General features: G+C 37.2%; 1 protein-coding gene across 1 annotated transcript; it reads right to left on the bottom strand.

The window, feature by feature from the left end:
• Positions 1-9,069: 9,069 nt before the first annotated feature.
• LOC100757183 (serine protease inhibitor Kazal-type 12) lies at positions 9,070-10,986 on the bottom strand. The gene is made up of 4 exons (XM_027400827.2): positions 10,926-10,986; positions 9,744-9,769; positions 9,363-9,490; positions 9,070-9,118 (listed from the first exon to the last, which is right to left on the bottom strand). The coding sequence occupies exons 1-4, from the start codon at positions 10,984-10,986 to the stop codon at positions 9,070-9,072; spliced, it is 264 nt and encodes an 87-aa protein (XP_027256628.1).
• Between the last annotated feature and the right edge of the window lie 12,092 nt (positions 10,987-23,078).

Here is a 23,078-nt window from a genome sequence, read left to right on the forward strand (position 1 = left end):
ACCAGAGAAAAATACTGATCCACTACTAGAGGCCCCATAGGGTGCTGAGGCCTCCTCGTTGACATCCACTTTCAGGAGTCTGGATCGTCCCCTGATGGCCTTCCAGACAGCAGTCTGGGGTCCATGTGCTCCACCCCCTTCAGGTCAGCTGTCTCTGTGGGATTCACCAGCCTGGTCCCGAACCCCTAGATCTTAATTTCTCCCTCTCTGCAACTCAATTCCAGAGTTCATTTCAGTGTATAGCTGTGGGTGTCTGCCTCTGCTTCCATCAGCCACTGGATGAGAGTTCTAGGATGGCATACAAAGTAGTCATCAGTCTCATTATAGGGGAAGGGCATTTAGGGTAGCCTCTCCACCATTGCCTAGATTGTTAGTTGGTATCATCCTTGTAGATCTCTGGAAATCTCCCCAGTGCCAGATCTCTCCTCGGACCTATAATGGCTCCCTCTGTTATGATATCTCTCATCCTGCTCTCCTCTATTCTTCCCCCAACTCAACCTTGCTGCTCCTCCATTTCCTCCTTTCCCCTCCTCTTCTCCTCCTCACATTCTGCCAACTCCCGCTCCCCTACCCTCATGCTCCCAATTAGCTCAGAAGATCCTGGCCCTTCCCATTCTCCGGGGACCATGCATTTTTCTCTTAGAGTCCTTCAGTGAACTCAGGAAGCTAGCCACCAAAACTCAAATCAATGAAATTAAGAAGTGGGGCACAGAACTAAATAGAGAATCTAAAATGGCTGAAAGACATTTAAGAAAGTACTCAAAATCCTTAGCCATTAGAGAAATGCAGCTCAAAACCACTCTGAGGTACCATCTTACACCGGCCAGAATGGCTAAAATCAAAAACACCAATGACAATCTATGCTGTAGAGAATGAGGAGAAAAAGGAACACTCCTTCATTGCTGATGGGAGTGCAAACTTGTAAGACCACTCTGGAAATCAGTATGGCTGTTGCTCAGGAAAATGGAAATCAGTCTACCTCAAGATCCAGCAATTCCTCTCTTGGGCATATACCCAAATAATGCACATTCATACAACAAGGACATAGGCTCAATCATGTTCATAGCAGCGTTGTTTGTAATAGTCAGAACCTGGAAGCAACCTAGATGCCCTTCAACTGAGGAATGGATGCAGAAAATGTGGTACATTTACATAATAGAGTACTACTCAGCTATAAAAACAACAACAACAACAAAAAACAATGGAATCTTGAAATTTTCAGGCAAATAGATGGAACTAGAAGAAACCATCCTGAGTGAGGTAACCCAGTCACAAAAAGACAAACATGGTATGTACTCACTCATATACGAATTTTAGACATAAAACAAGGGATTACTAGCCTACAATCCTCTTCACCAAAGGAACTAGGAATCAAAAGTGCTTTGAAACATATTTCAAAAGGCAAAGTATGTTCCTTGCAGTTTTGGTTTCTGCAATTGGCTATCCAAATCCAGATTATTTGGTTTAATATCAAACCATTTACAATGCACCCCAAAGTGGAGAAGCTTTGAATTCTCTAGTAATTTCTGTTTTTTGATTTTACTTGTTTTCTTCAAGGAGACAAAAACATATGTCAATCTTATTTGTTGTGACCCTGGAAATAGTTCTAAGAATTTGCACATAGAAGAGAAAAAATGTCCTCCATCACATTCCTTAGATTATTCTGATACATATACAGTATGTTTTGCTGAGTCTGGACAGATATGTAGAACATTTACTCTCGTCTTTGAAGTATAATTTTTATCTTATAAGAGACACAATCCCTGTTAAAATCAGCACCGTGTTGCCAAACTTGTCAGAGAAAGGCTCGGCAGTTGGTTAACCGATCTTATTAACAATAGTATCCAGAAAGGCTAAAGGCTATCTACTAAATAATCTCTCAGCATCAAGGACCCTTGTCATTCCTTAGTTGATTCATTGATTAATAAATTTACACAATTTCCCACTCCACACAAGGTAGCAGTTTCAGTATGCATAGCTCTGAAGGCATGATTGAGACATTGCTTCAGACAGCTTCTCTGCTGTGGTCATCCATTTCTTCATTCAGTACACAAAGTTTCAACGCAAACTAACGTTCATTTTCATTAAATTTCATTATTATTTATTGGTGTTACACATTTACCTGACACACACACACCCATGTTCCACTCATGTTAGCCAATGCTATTCTGTTAATATTAGCATTGGAGGATAGTAGACACATGACCTTGCTGACTTCATTTTAGTTGAAACCACATGAAACAAGGAGACACCAATAAAATACAAAATAGTGTGTAATTAAAACAGTCATGAAGTAAGCTGGTTATAATAGACATTTATTGACTTTTTCCCAAGACTTCTATTGCATGAAGATCTTTTGGTGTACATGTCTGTAAATTCTAGGCTATGAAATAAAGTTTAATCTCTTTCTAACCCCCAAATTCTTCTCCATTTACCCCTTTAAGGATAAGTCGATAACGGGTTTTGACTTTAGTCCCAATTTCATATTTAAGAGAAATTAAATCACACAATCATTAGGTTTTTATTTTTTGTTACCTTGTTACTTAAGCCTTGATTCCAATCATATTCTATATAATATCCCCTCATAATTAGATTTATATTTTGAAGAAAGAGAATATCTTTAGAACTGTGCTCCAAAAATCATTGACACATCCTTACATATCTCTATTCTTTACAGAACATGAGTCCACTATCCTTTCCTGAAATCTGAGCTGTTGTTGCTTTCCTTGCAATAGGAGGCAGTGGGTATGGAGGAATGGTAGGTTTTGGTATAAAGTCTTATGATGCTTCATGCTGTAGTCCATAGGATTATGCAGTGATAACTCAGCTGACAAATCACAAAGCTAGCCCACCTGGATCACACATTCCAAGGGAGGAGACCAACACCCAGGGCAGTGGAAAATTTGCTTTCTGAATAGTCACTATCCTTGACTTCATTCTCTGTGAAGACATAAAGCTCCCTTTCTATAGTAGGGCTCACCCCCAAAACCCAACAATATGTTAATTAATTACTGGGCACATACATTGGTGGGTGGTCTGAAGATGACATTTCATTTAGTTTGTATAGTTTTGATATATAGAATATATCCTGGGACATGCTTCATAACTGGATCTATTTGTCCCACGAGTACTGTGGACACTTAACAGCCAGCCTTGCTCTTTTGCTCATAGTAACTGTACACAATTAGCTCATTTTCACCTCAGAGCAAGTTCAAACTAGACTAACAGCCTTTTGTAAATAGATCACACATTTAAAACCTTACAGCTATATACAGTGTGTTGTCAGAACCACAGAAGTCCAACCAAGGTTACTAAGAAAAGCATGCCACGTTATACCAGTCCTGAACATAACCCGAGATTTTATATCCTACTATAGAGACTTGCATATTAATGTTCATTGACACTCCATTTACAATATCTAGAGAATGGAGTCAACACAGAAATCTATAAGTGAAGGGATAAGAAACAATCTCTATCTCTCTCATATATATATTATATACATATACATACATGTATATAATATATATATGAGATAGATAGATAGATAGATAGATAGTGTGTGTGTGTGTGTGTGTGTGTGTGTGTGCATGTGCATATATATGTACATAATACACACTTTGGAATGTTACTCAGCAGTCAAGAAAAATGAAATAATAAAATTTGGAGGTAACTGATGGAATTTCAAAAATTATGTTGAGGTAACTCAGGCCCAGGAAGACAGATGCTACATGTTCTCTCTCTTTCTTGTGAGGTGAGGGGATCTCTGCAGATGTCATACAGGAAAGTGAACCCCATGAAGAGATAAAAATGAAAAGTGCATATTGATTCCGTCAACCTGGATCAGACTTTCGGGAGTCTAATAACAAATGGTTTATTCTCAATGAATTTAAGCCTAGCATACTTAGGAATAAGTTTTCTGGTGTAATAAATCCCCATTGCACAAGGAAGTGAAGTTACACTGAACTTCAGGGTACATGTCTGTGGTGATAAATTATTTATGATCTAATAAGTCCACTGGAGATCGAAAGGCAAAGCTAGCCACAGCCACAGAGCCAGGCAATGCTGATACACACCTTTAATCCTAGAACTTAGGAGACAGGCAGGTGGATCTCTGTGAGTTCAACGCTACCCAGGGCTACATGAGAGTAACAGCACTCACACACCTTTAATCCCAGCACTAGAGAGGCATAAAAGGAAGAAGCAAAGGGTCTCATGTGAGATTTAGTTTCCAGGCAGGGAAGCATTTGTCTCTGAAGGTTTGTGGAGACAGGTCACCCATTTTGGTCTGAGGTAGAGATAAGAGCTTGATGGCTTTGCTTTTCTTATCTTCAGCTTGAACCCCAATATTTGTCTCTGGGTTTTTATTATTCATGTTATACATGTCATTTCCCCCAGGAAGACAGGATCTAGAGATACACAACCTGCACTAGTTTAAGAGCCTAAGGATCTGGCCTGGTAACTGTCATGCAGGTAGCACAGAGGTCATTTGGACTATTAGCCACCTCTGGTCCTGGTTATGGGAGCTTGGGGAGCCTCTGGCTATCACTGGCATTTAGATTACTAGCCACCTCTGGCCTTGGTTGTAAGAGATTGCTAAGGCATGGCCCAACAGATAATGCAGATCATCAGGAAGCCAACAATTTCCAAGTCTCAGATTTCTGGATGGAAGAACGGGTTTTTCATCTTTCCAATGGTTAACATTCCTAGTTTCTCTGGAAAACTGTGGGCACAAGGACCTTAGTGCTATGCTTCCAACAATGAGGATTCTAGCCTCAAATTTTGTTTTGTGTTTTTAATTCAGAGCACAGAATGAAGCCTTCAGGGGATTGTTGCGAAATTTTTGTTTAACTATACAAATGGTGCTGGCACAATTGGATTCGGACATGCAGAAGATTGCAGATAGATCCATACCTGTCACCATGCACGAAACTTAAGTGCAAATGGATCAAAGATCTCTCCATAAATCCAGCCACACTGAATATTCTAGAAGAGGAAGTGGGAATTACCCTTGAACATATTGGCACAGGAGAACGATTCCTGAACATCACGCCAGAAACACAGACACTGAGGTCTGCAATTAATTAATGGGACCTCCTGAAACTGAGAAGCTTCTGTAAGGCAAAGGACACAGTCAGTAAGACAAAACGACCACCCACAGAATGGGAAAAGATCTTCACCCACCGCACATCTGACAGAGGGCTGATTTCCAAAATATACAAGGAACTCAAGAAGCTAGCCACCAAAACACCAAACAATGAAATTAAAAAGTGGGGTGCAGAACTAAACAGAATTTTCAACAGAGGAATCTGAAATGGCTGAAAGACACTTAAGAAACTGCTCAAAATCCTATTTAACAGAGAAATGCAAATCAAAACAACTCTGAGATACCACCTCACACCTGTCAGAATGGCTAAAATCAAAAATACTAATGACAACCTATGCTGGAGAGGATGTGGAGAAGAAGGAACACTCCTCCATTGCTGGTGGGAGTGTGAACTTGTAAGACCACTCTGGAAATCAGTATGGCGGTTGCTCAGAAAAATGGGAATCAGTCTACTCAAGATCCAGCCATTCCTCTCTTGGGTATATACCCAAATAGTGCATGTTCATACAACAAGGACATATGTTCAACCATGTTCATAGCAGCATTGTTTGTAATAGCCAGAACCTGGAAGCAACATAGATGACCCTCAGCTGAAGAATAGATAGAGAAAATGTGGTACATTTATACAATGGAGTACTACTCAGCAGAAAAAAGCAATGGAATCTTGAAATTTTCAGGCAAATGGATGGAACTAGAAGAAACCTTCCTGAGTGAGGTAACCCAGTCACAAAAAGACAAACATGGTATGTACTCACTCATATATGAATTTTAAACATAGAGCAAAGGATTACCAGCCTACAATCCTCTTCACCAAAGAAACTAGGAAACATGAAGGACTCTATGTGATAAATGGACCCCAGGAATGGGAAGTGAACTAGTTCAAGAACTCCTGAACTAATTGGGAGCATGAGGGCAGGGGAGAGGGTATTGCCACAATAAGAGCAGAAGAAGAGGAGTAGAAGATAGGAAATGGAGGAGCAGAGATATTGAGTAGGAGGAAGAATAGAGGAGAGAGAGCAGGATGAGAGATACCATATGAGAGGGAGCCACTATAGGTCCGAGAAGAGATCTGGATCTAGGGAGTTCTCCAGAGACCTACAAGGATGACACAATCTGACAATCCAGGCAATGGAGGAGAGGATAACCTAAAAGCCCTTCCTCTAAAATGAGATTGATGACTACTCTTTATGCCATCCTAGAACCCTCATCCAGTGGCTGATGGAAGCAGAGACAGAAATACACTGAGCTGAAATCTGGAATTTAGTTGAAGAGAGGGAGGAATGAAGATCGAAGGGGTCGGTACCAGGTTGGAGAAACCCACAGAAACAGTTGGCCTGAACAAGGGAGAGCAATCGACCCCAGATGCTATCTGGGAGGCCAGTACAAGACTGATTCAGCCCCCTTAATACGGATGCCAATAAGGAGGCACTCCAGGGAGCCTCTGGAAGTGGATTAGCATTTTTCCCTGGTGTAAAAAGGGACTGTGAGAGCCCATCCCACATGAAGGGATACACTCTGTCCCTGGACACGTGGGCAAGGGCCCAGGCCCAGCACAGGAAGATTTGGTGGACTTTGTAGAGCCCCTGTTGAGAGCCTTACCCTGCCTGGGGAGTGGTGGGTGGATGGGGTGGGGGAGGAGGGATGGGGGTGAGGAGAGGGAGAGGGAGAAGGGACTTACATGTCAAACAAGCCTATTCCCTAACTTGAATTAAAAAAAAAAGAGAGATAAGTGGAGATGATATTTGAAAGTAGATACTGGAAGCCAAGTAAAATGATATGATCCACTGTCTTTACATTTGTGTTCTGTAGTATTTTTTATGCTGGTCAGGATACCATGATGTGTTTGTGTTTTTATAACAGAGTGTTCCCACTTAGTGTAAGTGATAAAGTGGAAAACATTGATTCTAGGAGGAAGCTGTTATGCACTGATGAATTGATCTTATACTCTAGAGTGTAAACTTCTTTTCCTTTTTGAAAAATAATTTATTGCTGATGTTTTTTAATTAATTTATTATGTAAAGTATTCTTCCTATATGTATGCCTGCTTGCCAGAAGAGGGCACCAGATCTCATGATAGATGGTTGTGAGCCACCATGTGATTTCTGGGAGTTAACTCAGGACCTCTGGAAGAGCAGCCAGTTCTCTTAACATCTGAGCCATCTCTCTAGCCCCAGAGTGTAAATTTCTAAAACCAAAGATATTGAATGAGACCATTAAAGAAAGGAATACAACTTTATCATCTGCATTCAGTAACTAGGAACAAGAATCAGGCTGATCTGGACGCATTGGAAGTGACTTTACCAAAAGGGGCCAAAGTCAATCAGTTGTTGGATGTCAAATAATTAGATGATTGTGTGACTGGATCTTCTCGTATCTAGAAATTTCAGAGCTACAGTTTCATATCTACAATTTCTAGAAATCCAGATTTTTATCTGACCTTTTTTACAAATCTTAAATACTAACTGAAATCTTAAATACTAACTTAAATATCTAACTGAAAGTAAGAAAATGCAGGTGTACACATATGTGTACATATACATGCATGTGTGTGTATACACACGTGTACATACATATTCATGTATGCGTGTTTAAGGTATCTTGACTAAAGAAACATCCCTAGGCCACTTCTGACTTGTTTGTTGTGCAGTGAGAACTTTTTCTTCAGAAGCAGTGTGCTTATCTGTGTAATAGGGAAGTACCAAGTTTGCATTTTATTAATACACTTGCTCAATTTCAGACTTCAAAACTATCCTTTCTCTAAACTTCCCATTATTCTTAACTCAGAAAATTTTTTTTGTATCATCCCTAAAACAACACGCCTTCTGTGAATTGTTTTCTTAGTATATATCAATAGTTTCCTGTAACAGAACATTGCTTCAGATTTTGTGTGGCTGTCCCCACTCATGTAATCTTGCCCATCTTGTTTGACTCACCTTTGTTTTGTATTTGTTATTTTCTCTACTTGAAAGACCCTCTCTCTATTTCTCCATTCTTCAAGATCTGCTCCAAAGAATCAGTTTCAAGCAATCTTGCCTCCACCACTCTTCCAATTATATCTATTACATTCCTCTATTTTGTTTCCTTTTAAAGTTTTTAATAGCTGAAAATGTATCTAACTCATGGTCTTGTCTACATAAGTTATAAGTTTCTTCAAAGTAGGAATCTTGTCTTTACTTTTTACTGCAATGATATCTGGCGTATTATAGGCACTGGGCAATTATTTCTAGAAATAGTAAATGGAATAATACTTTCATTGGAATTTTAAAGCAAAAGCATATCAAATGCATGCTTTAATGTTAATATGTACCTGTCTTTACAGTGACTGAAAGTGCTTATCTTGTCCATTTCTCTATGTTGAAACATCCACAGCACGTGGGTGGATCGATTCTTTTAAAACTTCTCACAGTTTTGCATATACAGAAATTATATTTTCTATGGTACATGTGATACATCCAGAGACAAGTAATGTAGAGACTTCAACTGTTCCAGGACACAGTCAGAATGACCAGTATTTTGTCCTTCTTTTATTGTTTTGACCTCAATGCTTAAATTGAGACCTTATACAACTCAACATATTTTTTAGGAAAAAACACTATTCACAATGTATCATTGTGTCAGATACATATATTTACTTCATGGGTCCAATTTTATTTTATTAAGACCCTCTGCATAGCTAGTAAAAAACAGTATGGACTGGGCAGTTCTGGGTCTGGTAAGTTTTGTAATATTGTGTTTGGTTTTCAAGTTTCTTATTGAATCACATAATAGTTCAAGTAGAGGTGCTTTCATTATCTGAAACAAAGCATTGGTTTATAAATGTTACTGAGATAACTTTATTAAAATTTTGCATAATAACTGCATAATAACTGGTGGCAAGCACCTTGCCATGGAGACTGGGCAGCAGAGAATACACATCGGAGTGTAAAAATCAAGCCAAAGGTGCACCCAGCATTGTGTTAGAGGTTTCAGCATTTCCCTTCATGTTTGAAACCAAGTTTTCCAAAACTTCTTTCCCTGAAAGAAAAGATACGATGTTCAGAGATCAAGTACAGTAGAAATGGGCTAATTCTAGGCTGCCTAAAGTGGGCAAAGATTGCTTTTCTAGATCTAAGATTGTCAGATAATCATATTACATTATTTCATATGAAATTAACCTTAATAGACTAATAAATTATTATTAAGTAATTCAATTCATGGACGTCTACTCCGCTGGACCCAACTAAGGACATCATGGTGTTAGCAGCATCCATTTGCTTACATGGCTGTTCGGCAGAATTCACAGCGGTTTTGGTAAGTTTTTCCATCAGTGCCACACACTGGTTTGTTGAGCTTTGGGCATGTTTTTTCATCTGTACCCAGTTTCTTCTCAAAGTTTCTGCAAAAAGCCTATAAATCAAATGAAGTATTTTTAAATTTTTATTTCTTATGGAATGACAAAATAGCCTTACATACCTCAAAATTCCTTGAAGCAATTTATCTTTTTGTTATGAAAATGAAAATTCATTGAAAACAGAACAAAACCCCTAAAATTGCAGCACTTTCGGTTAGCAGTTTATTCACTTCCTTCCATCTCTTCTCTGAACATTGTGGTGCAGCTTGCTGGGGTAGAATGGCTAGAGGAAGGACGAGAGGCACATACCTGAAAGCTTCCTTGGCTCACAGCATCTGCAGTGAAAGAAGAGACGCTGGTAAATCACATTTGACAATTGTATTTTCCACTTGCAGCTAGCTATAATAGTCTTCTGTTGCATCCCTTTTGCTTTGCCGATGGAGAACTACACTGAGACACACAGCTTGTTAACCACATGGAAGTGCCAGAGGCAGGCTGCATTACACATGGTTGGGGCAACATTGCTCTGCCTATGTTTGTCTTCTATGTACTTTTATGCAATCACATTTTCCACTTTGGGATTTCTCTTATAACCAGCCTCTCTGTGGAGAAAGGAAGGTAAAGTTTTGAGCTGTTCTTTGTTGAATAGGTATATATTTACTAAAAGGGAACTGAAAATCTATGAATTGAAAGCTTTTGATGAATGCATAGTGATATAACAAAAACTGCAAAATAAATTTTAAATAATTGCAATATGGATAATTGTAATTTATCACATTTCCATTTCGCATATCCCTCTTCTACTGGGGGAATTATACATTTAAGTACTATATGAAACCTTACATATATCAAGTCATGAAACAATCCTACTTTTAAAGCTAAGGAAGTCTCTTCATGATTGAACATGCTTATATTTCCAGACACAGCTGTAGAAACAGGTGGATCACTGAAAATTCAAATCCTGATCTATGTAGCCAAGTGACAAGCCAACAAGGCCTGCATAATTAGACCTGGTTTCAAGAAGACAAAACACACACACACACACACACACACACACACACACACACACCCCAAAACAAAACAGATAAGGATTTCTTAAAGAAGATGTTTAAGGAGAATTTCTAATTTCTATATCAAAGTTTCCCTAAAGATGGAAGTGTAATTCTAACCAGATGTCTCTCGTGGTGGCCCTCAGACGGCAACACAAATGGCCTAAAATTGTCAAATTAGAATGCAGGAGTCTTCAAAATCTAAAACTAGTCTTCTCATCCTAGATAGTGAAACTACTTTTGGAAGTGAAAAAAGTGTCTAAAGCAGAGCACTGTAGTAAAAATTGAAATAGCTCATTTATGTACTAAAATTTTACTGAAACAAGGTTTAGTGTATTATTCATTATTGTTATCATCAATCATCATAAAAAACAACATTGTAATCCAACTCATTTCAGCAGCCAGTCTGGTCCAGAAATACACTGCATGGATTTGGACTCACCTGCATAGAGGAACAAATAGGCCAGGCTGATCAAAAGCAGAATGGTGCCTGCTGGCTTCATGTTAGTGAGGATGTCAAGGTCTCAGAAAACAGAAATTCTAATGGAGTTCAACACTGCAGATGATGTTCTCTGAGCTGTATTTATAAGTGGATCTATATGTGTGAGTCCAAGTACCTATACATTTGTCACTCAGCCACATTCTCCACCCCTGTTATTATGCAATTTATTTCCCTAAAGAACAGACACTAGATACCAAAGAAACTTATTTCAGGCCCCTTTCAGTCAAGAACAATAATCAAAAATGATGTTTAGTCATAATGAAGTCTATTATAAATAGCACACCTAAAATTTCTCCTGAGCACTAACCACACAGAGATAATTGCAAACAAATCCTTACCTTGCAATTTATATACCTTGGTCTTGTCTGAAACAATGCCTCAGGGCCACAAAGCTAATAGCTGTAACCTGGAACATAGTCTGAACAATTCATGTATAATATTAATAAGGTTTGGTGCCATAGCTTTGAGGAAACAAAAAAATGTTGATTTGAGGGATTTTGAGGTCAAGGAATTTATTAAATTCAATAAGAGTTTGGCCTGATGGGTCGAACAAACACTAGATATTGGAGGTGGGTAGGATTTACAAGGCTATTTCTTTCAGTTCTTTGATTTTAGGCAGTCTCTGCATTAAGATTGCTAGTTCCTATTTTTAAAACCAATTTCATTTTTTAAACAATTTATTTATTTATTATGTACAGTGCTCTGTCTGCATGTGTATATGCACCAGATTTCATTACAGATGGTTGTGAGTCACCATGTGGTTGCTGAGAATTGAACTCAGGACCTTTGGAAGCACAGACAGTACTCTTAACCACTGAGCCATCTCTCCAGCCCTGCTAGTTCCTACTTTTTAATCAAATCAATGTTTTATACATCAGCTTTAGGCATTAGACATATGTGACATCCATAGTTGCCTTTTTTTTTCTTTCTCAAACACAGTTCACACTCTTTATTTTGGACTCTTTTGCCTTTATTGTTGTGCCAGAAATATTTCTGGACTAGAAATTTGCAAGTTCATTCTGCCTTTTGTATTCTATAAGCAATATAATAAAGTCTCATTAACATGATCATCCAATCCTGAGCTGAACAAAGACAATGGCGACAGGCATCCCAAAGTGGATGGGGGTGAGGGGTCAACACCACAAGGCCTCAGGCAACTAATGAATGCTAAGAGAAGAACTTATGTCCTAAGAGGAAAGAACACCAAGTAGTTATCCAATTCAAACAACATATATACAAATAATATTATACAGCCTAAGCAGGTTATATTTAGGAATGTTAGGCATGTATGTTAATATCTGCATGCAATAACAATTAATAATAAAAGGACTATGAATTTGATAGAACAAGAAGGGGTACATGGGAGGGCCTTGGGGGAGGAAAGGGAAGGGGGAAATGACAATTACATTATAATCTCAAAAACAAAAGAAAAGAGAAATATAAGTTCAGATTTTACCTGCCTAGGAGAGTTCCCTGACTAGTCACAATACTCTCATCTTAAATAAAATTGATGTTTCCTATTGCCTTCAAAAATACCTTTAAAGGTCTAAAGTTGCCATTTTGTTAAAGTTTCCATTATATATTTATCAATAGCAAAACAAACATTTGCAAGTGCAGGGCCATACAATCTAGGACCTAAACCATTGGGTAATTCTTTTTCCTGTGTCTGCACAATTATACAATATCTTGCATGTACATAGACATCACTTGCAAATAGAAAACAATAAAAAATCCTTTTTCCCTTCCAAAATAGTACCTAGGCACTGATAGTTTCAGGTTTACTTAAATGTTTAAAATAAAGTAACACAGAAACATACTCATAGAACTTAAATTCTTTAGTCTTTTCTCAAACATTTGAATTTGAAACCTACACATTCAAGGAAATTATTATGTTCTGTGAATTTAAAAATGAGCAAAAGAAGCTCACATGTAACATTAAAAACAAAATCAATTAAAGCTATATACAGACCTGTAAGGGAACACTAAAGAGAGGACATTTATTGGGAATAATGTATAGGAGTTTGACCAAGAGGTAGTGATGACTGGGTTCTTAGCCTTGGGAGTTATTAGAAGGTCTTGAGGCTCATAAATAAATACCCAGTAGTCTGAGAACAGGGACTAATATGAGAAAATAAATTAAAGTGCAATTTTGTAGAGTTTTCTTTTTGGTCCTTGGAGCTTGTACCCAGAGGCATACACATGTTGTTCAAATGCTCCTCCACCAAGCTTCATCAGTGATGAGGGTGTAGTCTGAGAGAGGAGGATAATTAGATTATAGATAATAGAGGAGATATATATATATATAGATAATAGATAATATTATCTATAATATATATTATATTATATATATTATATATATTATCTATAATATATCTATAATTATCTACAATATATATTATCTATAATATATATTATAGATAATAGATATAGATAATTAGAGGAGGATAGTTGGATTTCAATGCAGGGGAAGATCTGAAGATACAAGGTATTTTTCGTGGTTTCATGTTTCTCTTTGTCTCTGGAGGAGTGTATTAAATTCATTGTTAATATCACATGGCACACTATCTTTCACAAAACCTGTTTTTTCCTCTTTGGAAGTGTATTTACACTTCTGATATCTAAACTTTCCTCGTATCTGCTTAACCAGTTTCATTCTTCTTACACCTTCTCAAGCATATAGGATAATTGATTTGATAATCTTGTTTATAAATTACATTATATGGCCTCATCTTCCCAGTTTATACAAGCGACATTGTTCAGACAAGAAAGCATTTTTTTTTCCTTTTCCTTTGGAAAACCGCGAGGGTGACTTTTATTGTTGATAGAAATTAGATCTTTCTGTGTCTTATACATATAATTTTAATTTCTTCTGTCAAATTGCTTGAAAGTCATCTTTATTTTCTGAGATCTGTTTTAAGACTTTCTTAGATGCACACAAAGTAACTTTTGGCCCAAGGCCAATGTTGCCATATCACAGAGACCCTGCATCTCAAGCTCTAGATGCTGTGTATTATGGAATTCCACACGCTGGGGAGTAGATTGTAAAATAGTTTGTTTTGTGCTAGTTTCAGGAATTATTCTCTGTGTGTTCCATTTGGGAAGTTCTTTCCTTGGTCTTCTATACCTTCTACTACTATTTAAATTTTAATAATAATAATAATAATAATAATAATAATAATAATAATAATAATGTGTCTAATGCTTGTTTTTACATATATAGAGATCAGGGAATAGCTTTGAGAGTCAATTCTTTTCTTTCATATTTGTGGACTCTGGTGATAGAACTCATGTCATCAGGTTTGTGTGGCAGATATTCTTCATATAGACATGGTGACCAGCATTTAACTGGGAACTGGAGAGTGCTTCTCTGCAGACCTCCTGTGCCCTATATTCTGCTCTGTGGAATCCAGTTGCTTTGTTCTCCCTCATGGAGAGGACAGGGGAATTACTGGGGCTGTCTTCTAATTCCATCATGAGGAAATTCTACAGGAAGCAAATTTGTGTCACTTTAGAACACAGTTTCCTTGTCATGATAATTGTATGAATGATGCTGTGTTATATATATTTGTCTGGTACATTAATTGCTATACCTCCTATTAGTATCTTCAATACTCCAGTCTTGTTTTTTTTAAATCATTTGTTATTGCTTCCAAAAAGTTTTTATTTTTTATGTAAAGCAACTCTTTCCACGTTGAGAATATAATTCAGTGGTAGAGCATGGCCTTAGCTCACAAGAGACCCTGAATTTAATTCTAGCATTCAAAATAAAACAAAATGAAGATATTTGAATACTTATACGTAATTTATTGATGTTAGGGAATTATATATTAGTACAGAGTTTTGTTGTACCTAAAAACTTGTTAGGGATGTCACTCCACTAGTTCTCTGGAACTAAGACTAGTAGGGAAATATTTAAATTGGAGATAAGATTGATCTACTACTTTGCATGGGGCAAATGGAAATGGTATCGCACATTAATCTATTTTATTTCTCCTGGGTAGCTTTGAAATTCAAACTACATATAACCTCTCTCTCTCTCTCTCTCTCTCTCTCTCTCTCTCTCTCTCACTCACTCACTTTCTCTCTGTTACTTTCTTTCACACACACATATATGCATATACATGATATATATGACTTACCATGATATATATGACACACATACGCATATGGTAATCATTGCCATGTATTTGTAAATGTGTTGTTTTCGAAAAAGATTATGGATTCTTGCTCTAAGATGCATATATAAATAAAGTTTTAAAAGCAGACTTTGAAAAAGAAGAGTTATGTTACAGGTTGATTAAGTAAACTTACCAATGCAAGAGTTAATGGTTATGAAGTTTGAAGCATGTTTCTGGAAATTAAGACAAAAGGAGAAAAATACCATGTTAAATACTTTTGGATTGTCTGAAGGAGAAAAAGTATAGCTACCACTCTGGTGCTTTTGTTCCTAATTATTTCAATAGTGAAGTATTACCATTACATAGCAAAATACAGAAAGCTACGAAGAGAGATTTATGTGCCTACTTCTCTCATTTACTAGAAGTTGTTACCATTGTAAATATTTCATTATGTTTTTAAAATAAATGTGTAATTTAATCAAAATTCTGAAGGAAATGTGGCAAATTAAAATGCTGAGAAGCCAATAAAATGCCACAGCACTCATGTGGGGATCACAGGGCAGTTTATGAATTCAGTGTTTCCCTCCTACAACCTGTGGGTTTTTTGAGATTGAAGTCAGGTCATCAGGGATGGTAGCGAGTATGACTGTATGTTGAGTCATCTTCCTACCTGGAAATTGCAGATTCAAAACTGTCAGCTCTGAAAACACACACACACACACACACACACACACACACACACACACACACACACACACAACACAACACATGCACCCCACACTGCACACACACACACATGCATGTACACACTTGCATGCATATATATATATATATATATATATATATATATATATATATTATTTATAAGATTATCTGGTTGTATTTAGGAATACATATGTATATACATTTACACATATGTATGTAACAACATGAATGGAAAAAGATGCCATAAATTTGAATGGACAGAGGGGTGTGTGGGAGGGTTTGGAGGGAGAAAAGAGAAGGGAGAAATCATGTAATTACACTACAATCTCAAACAATAAAAGAAATCATTTACAAACCCACAGTGGGATGCACTGACAGAAACAAATGTAGCAAATGTTCAGCAGTCACAAACCACATGTGATTTGAAATTCACACAAATGAATACTGCTAATGGGAAATTCACCCAAAAGCATGAATTCTGTATGGTTCTACCTTCATGACATCTGGGAAAGACAATATGGTAGAGACAATAAATAAAACTAGTGGTTCCCAGAAGCTCAGAAAGGGAAGGAGACTGAGGAGCAGACATAGAGGAAGGGCAGTGGAATCATTTTGCATAGAATTGTAAGAATGAGTGTTTAAACATACATCAGCTTCCAGCGTATATATTAAGGTGATTTGCTTGATGTACACCATTGTATTTGGTCAATAATGATGTGACAATGTTGCCATTTCTTGTGATGAATGCATCCTATGGTGGACACATGATGGAAAAGGCTGAGTAAAATTTCCAGAAGGCCAAATATGAGAATCCTGGTGTTCCCACTTAATTTTGTATTATTCCTAAAATTCTTTTAAAGTATTTTATTAATATCTGGGTGGGAAAAGCACAAGTGTAGGGGAATAAAAGAAAAAGAAAGTGCTGATTGTTAATTTGGTCAATATCATGATATCTGCATGAGTTAAAAATCTCAAAGCTAACATGTAAAATTAATAGGCACTGGTGAAAAGTTAAATTAAAAATATAATTTAAAAAACAAACACAATACTTACATCAACACAAGTTTTGTGCAGCAGTTGAGTGCATTATCAGGACTGTCTTTCAAACTGGAAGTTATCTCCTTTATGTCTATCATGAGAAGTTCATTTACATATAGTGACACAATTTATACTTTACAGTGTGCATAGAGATTTCATGTGGTTTGTATTTATTTATTTTCCTTAAAATTAATTAGTGATTTATACTTATTATTATAGTGAGCTTATATTAAACATTACTAAATTCTGAGCTAACTCATCATTCGTGTTAAAACCCAAATAAAAACAACTTCTAACTCAAAACCTAATTCCCCCTAGGGATTCTGGAGAAAGTAGACTGGCAGACTGACTATAGTACCTATTTGTGTACTGAATCTGTGGAGAGGACAAAGGCTTTTCAACCCTATTCCCTGTAGAGATTAATTCATGCCAGAGAGGCAAATTGGGATTTCCATGAGAATGAGTGAATGCTCTCTTCTATTATTTTATGAGATTATAACACATTTACATAATTTCCTTTTCTTCCTCCAATCCTTCCATATACTCCCTCCTGATCTCTTTCATATCCACATTCTTTTCTTTCAATTATTGTTGTTGCATAGGCATATGTTTTGTTATTCTTGGTCATCTGAACTACACATTACTCTCCCTCTTTGTGTTTTTGCAATGTGATATTTCTCTTAAGGAACATAGTGTAATAGCTTTCGCAAAGCAAGGAGGGACACTGCTTATTACCTAGTAGAGGCCCAGTTTCTTTTTCCACTGTAGTATTTTAAGAACAAAAAACTAGCGTTCTTAGAGGAAGGGGAATTGAATCATACTTGATGAAGTCTTGAGAGATTCTACAGTTTCATTCTTATAAAAGAGAACAGAGGTTTTCAGTATCTTCCAGAAATTAACCTGTAATTAATTATGACGCTTATAGGAGGGACTTAATGCTTCTTTATGGTCAGTAAAAGGATGTTTAATGATGTCTGCCTAAGTCTATAATTTCAAAGCATTGCATGTTTATTGCAGAAAAATAAGGTGGCTTTTATTGGATTGACAGAGTTCTACATTTTTTCATAATGATAGGAGACCTGTGTTTAAGTCATATTACTCACAGGAAAGCTAAAATAATCCACATCGTTTCCATTCACACTGTTACTCTGTTTTGAAGCATGTGTGATTTCTGACCCTCCCTGCTCAATTATTTTTTTCAAATAGCCTTTGTAATATTGTCGTCCTTGAATGAGAACCAGATGCTGGCTTCTATGTGCTTCATGTTTACATCTTATTCTCTCTAAAGACTTTAGCTAAATTCTACCTTTCTTGTGTTATTTAATAATGTATTTGTCAAATTATTTTTCCCAAGACTGTTTAACATTTCTCTTGTGAGTTTTATAATCACTCTTTGCATGTGAATTCGACCTCTCTAGAAGCAATGCCTGAGTCCCTAAAGAAGCAGTAATGAGCTGGGCAGTCATGGACTGGATCAGCCCATAGCTGCTCTAACTTGTCTTTGATGCTACAAAGAGCAATATAAACCCAATGCTAACAAAAGGAGAAAAAAGCAGTAAAATTTCAAGACAAATATAAAAATAGAGTTTAACTAAGTAATACAGATAAAGAGCAAAATCCAACCTTATTTCTCTGAGAAGGTAAACAAATTGGTGAAGATGTTATTTAGATTTACTAAGAATAAAAAGGGACAATCTAAAATCAGATTTTTTTTGTTCTTCTTCGATCTTTTTTTTTTTATTAGTTCAAGTTAGGGAACAAGCTTGTTTCACATGTAAGTCCCTTCTTACTAATTTATAGAAATTAAAACATTATAAGAGAATATAACCATATTTTAACTAGCATATAAACTAAATGAAACACGTAAATTTCTAGAAATACATAATCTACCAAAATTGGATTATAAAGAAAGAGAGAATCTGACTGGAGACACTGCAGTAAGTAGATTTTTAAAAAGTATTTATTTATTTGATGTTTATATGTGCTTGCCTGATGTATGCATGTGTGCTGCATGCATGCCTGTGGACTATGGAGGTCAGAAAAGGACTATGAATACCCTGGGTCTAAAGTTAGTTACCAAAGGTTGAGCTGCTGTATGGGTTCTGGGAACTGAATCTGAATCCTCTAGATGAACATCAAATGTTCTTAACCATTGCGCCATCTCCCCAGCACTGCAAGCATATATATATATATATATATATATATATATATATATATATATATATATATATAATGTTTTTTGAGACAGAGTTTCTCTGTGTAGCTTTGTCCTAGAACTCACTCTGTAGATCAGGCTGGTCTCCAACTCACAGAGATCCACCTGCCTCTGCCTCCCGAGTGCTGGGATTAAAAGGGTGTGCCACTAACGCCCATCGTTAGCAGATTTTTTAACAAATTGAAACCTCCCAAAAAAGAACAGTTGTGAATCAGATCACATAATAAGAACTGATTTAACTGTGTAACTTTATTGCTAGTTCTACTAAACAGTTCAAGAAATATTAACACCAACCCTTCCCAAATATTGAAAATGAAGAAGACTTACTAGTCTGATACTAAAAACGTGTATGGATATTATATGAAGAGAATCAAAAATTGTTCCATAAAATACTAGAAATCATACTCAACAGTATGTTAAAAAATATAAGCTCACATTTTCTATTTCTCTAGAAAGAAAGTATGTTGAAATTTATCTAGTGACATTTATGTATCAAATGTATTTTCTGATTACATTCTACTAAGGATGCATATATCATTAATGGGATTTTACATATGAAACACTACAGCTTTCATGAATTAAACCCTTTGAGAATGGGAATGTTTTTCATTTTCTGGAATGGGAAGCTTGCTGGTATAGGCAAGCTACTGATTTTTTCCATTTTTTTCCATTTTTTTCCTTCAATTAGAAAGAAAATTATTTTACATGTCACTCTCAGGTCCCTCGCCCTCCTCTCCTCCCCTGCCACCCCAAATAATACCCTACCTATCCAATACCTTTCTGCTACCCAGGGATGGTGAGGCCTTCCTCACAGGGTTGTCAAAGACTGTCATACCCTGTGGGATAGGGCCTAGGCCAACCTCCTTGTGTCTAGACTCAGGGAGTATCCCTCTATGTGGGTTGGACTTCCAAAGCCCATTCCTATGCTAGAGATAAGTACTTATCTATTACAAGGGGCCCCATAGATTTCAGAAGACTCCTCACTGACACCCATATTCAGGGGGTCTGGATCAGCCCCATGCTGGTTTTCCAGCTATCAGTCTGGAGACCAAGAGCTCTCCTTGGAGAACAAGAGCTAACCTTGTTCAGGTTAGCTGTTTCTGTGGGTTTCACTAGCCTGGTCTGGACCCCTTTGCTCATCACTGTCCTTCCCTGCAACTGGATTTCAGTTCAGTTCAAGGTTTAACTGTGGTGTCTGCTTCTACTTCCACCAGCTGCTGGATGAAGGCTATAGGATGGCATATGAATTAGTCATCAATCTCATTATCAGGGGAGGGCATTTAAGGTAGCTTCTTCTCTGTTGCTTAGATTGTTAGCTGGTGTTATCTTTGTAGATCTCCAGACATTTCCCTAGTGCCTGATTTATCTTTAAACCTATAATGGCTCCCTCTATTATAGTATCTCTTGCTCTCTTCAAGTATCTCTTGAGTTTTTCCCACAACTCAACCTCCCTGCCACATCATGTCTTCCTCACCCCTCCTCTTCTCCCCTTCTCATTCTCCCAGTTCCCTCTCCCCTCCCCCCATGCTCCCAATTTGCTCAGGAGATCTTGTCCTTTTTCCCTCTCAAGGGGAAAATGTATGTCTCTTTTAGGGTCCTCCTTGTTTACTAGCTTCTCTGGCAGTGTGGATTGTTGGCTTTACTTTATGTCTAAAATCCATGTATGAGTGAGTATATACCATGCTTGTCTTTTTGTGACTGGGTTACCTTGCTCAGAATGATTTCTTCTAGTTCCATTCATTTGCCTGCGAATTTCAAGATTCCATTGTTTTTATTTTTTTTTTCTGCTGAGTAGTACTCCATTGTGTAAATGTACCGCATTTTCTTTATCCATTCTTCCATTGAGGGGCATCTAGGTTGCTTCCAGGTTCTGGCTATTACAAATTATGCTTCTATGAGTATCGTTGAACAGATGTCCTTGTTGTATGAATGTGCTTCTTTTGGGTATATGCCTAAGAGTGGAATTGCTGGATCTTGTGTTAGACTGATTCCCACTTTCCTGAGGAATTGCCATACTGATTTCCAAGGTGGCTGTACAAGTTGGCACTCCCACCAGCAGTGGAGGAGTGTTCCCCTTTCTCCACATCCTCTCCAGCATAAACTGTCATTGTTGTTTGTTTTTGTTTGTTTGTTTGTTTTTGTTTTTCAAGACATGGTTTCTCTGTGTAGCTTTGGAGCCTATCCTGGCAGTCATTCTGGAGACCAGGCTGGCCTTGAACTCATAGAGATCCTCTTGCCTCTGCCTCCCAAGTGCTGGGATTAAGGGCATGCACCACCAACACCCCGAATGTTGGTTTTAATTTTAGACATTCTGACAGGTATAAGATGGTATCTCAGAGTTGTTTTGATTTGCATTTCCATGATGGCTAACTTTCTTCTGTGTCTTTCAGCCATTTTAGATTCCTCTATTGATAATTGTCAATTTAGTTCTGTACCTCACTTTTTAATTGGATTATTTGGTGTTTTGGAGTCTAACTTCTTGAGTTCTTTGTAAATTTTGGAGATCAGCCCTCTGTTGGATGTGAGGTTGGTGAATATCTTTTCCCAATCCGTGGGCTGTTTTGTCTTGTTGACGGTGTCCTTTGCCTTACAGAAGCTTCTCCGTTTCAGGAGGTGCACATTTATGAGTTGTAGATCTCAGTGTCTGTGCTACTGGTGTAATGTTCAGGAAGCAGTCTCCTGTACCAATTCTTCAAGGTATTTCCAACTTTGTTTTCTAATAAGTTCAGTGTGGCTGGATTTTTGTTGAGGTCTTTGATACATTTAGACTTAAATTTTGTGCTTGGCAATAGACATGGATCTATCTGCAGTCTTCTACATGTCAGCATCCAGTTATGCCAGCACCATTTGTTGAAGATGCTTTCTTTATTCCATTGTATAGCTTTAGCCTCTTTGTCAAAAATCAGGTGTTGATAGGTGTGTGGGTTAATATCAGGGTTTCCAACTTTATTCCATTTGTCTACCTGTCTACTTTTGTGCCAATACCAAGCAGTTTTCAGGACCATAGCTGATAATAGAGCTTGAAATCAGGGATGGTGATGCCTCTGGAAGTTCTTTTATTGTACAGGGTTGTTTTGGCTACCCTGGGTCTTTTGTTAAAATGGGAGAATCTCTCATGTTCTTGAATATGTAGGATCAGTATAGTAAAAATGACAATCTTGCCAAAAGCAATCTACAGATCTGATGCAATCCCCATCAAAATCCCAGCACAATTCTTCACAGACCTTAAAAAATTCTCAGATTTATATGGAAAAAGAAGCTACTGATTTTTACATGTTCATTTTGTGTCTTTTTTCATTTTTGTGATGATAATGTAACTACAAAATTTTCCCCTTTGGCTTCCTCCCTTTAAACCTTTCTATATATGCTTTCTTTCTCTCTTTCAAATTCCTGACTGCTTTTTTTCATTCTTTGTTGAGCTGCTCATTCTGTAAAATGTTACTTATATTTGTGTTTTGAGGATTGATCCTTTGGCATTGGATAACCAATTAGGGTGCCTTTCTCTGGAGAGGACCATTTCTTGTGCTTTCAGCATTCCTTAGTTGCCTGTAGTTCTTATGTAGGGTTAAAGCCTCATAGGCCTTCCCCTGTCCACTTTGACATGTCTATTGATGTTGTCATTGTTCAGGTCACATTTAGGCAGTCATTTTGGTGAGAACTCATAGGTATAGCTTCTCACATTACTAGGAGGTTTAATCTCACAAACTTCCGATTTTCTGGTTCTTACACTCTTTCTGCCCTCTCTTCCTTAATGCTCCCTGATCCCTACTTGTGGGAGAGTTTTTTAAATGTAGCCATTGAGACTGGAATCTACAACTCTGTATTTTGATTGCTTGTGGTTTTTTGTAATTGTCTCTATCTGATGCAATGAGATGTTTCCTTGATGAGGAGTGAGGATTATACTTACCTGTGGGCATAAGGACAAACACTTAGGATGTAGTTAGAGATTCTGTTGACTTAGTAAGATGGTGGCTATAAGTTCTTCTCCTAGATCCAGATCCATGATGATTCATTAAT

The sequence above is a fragment of the Cricetulus griseus genome, chromosome 2, assembly GCF_003668045.3.
Source record: "Cricetulus griseus strain 17A/GY chromosome 2, alternate assembly CriGri-PICRH-1.0, whole genome shotgun sequence".
In the NCBI taxonomy this organism is placed as follows: domain Eukaryota; kingdom Metazoa; phylum Chordata; class Mammalia; order Rodentia; family Cricetidae; genus Cricetulus; species Cricetulus griseus.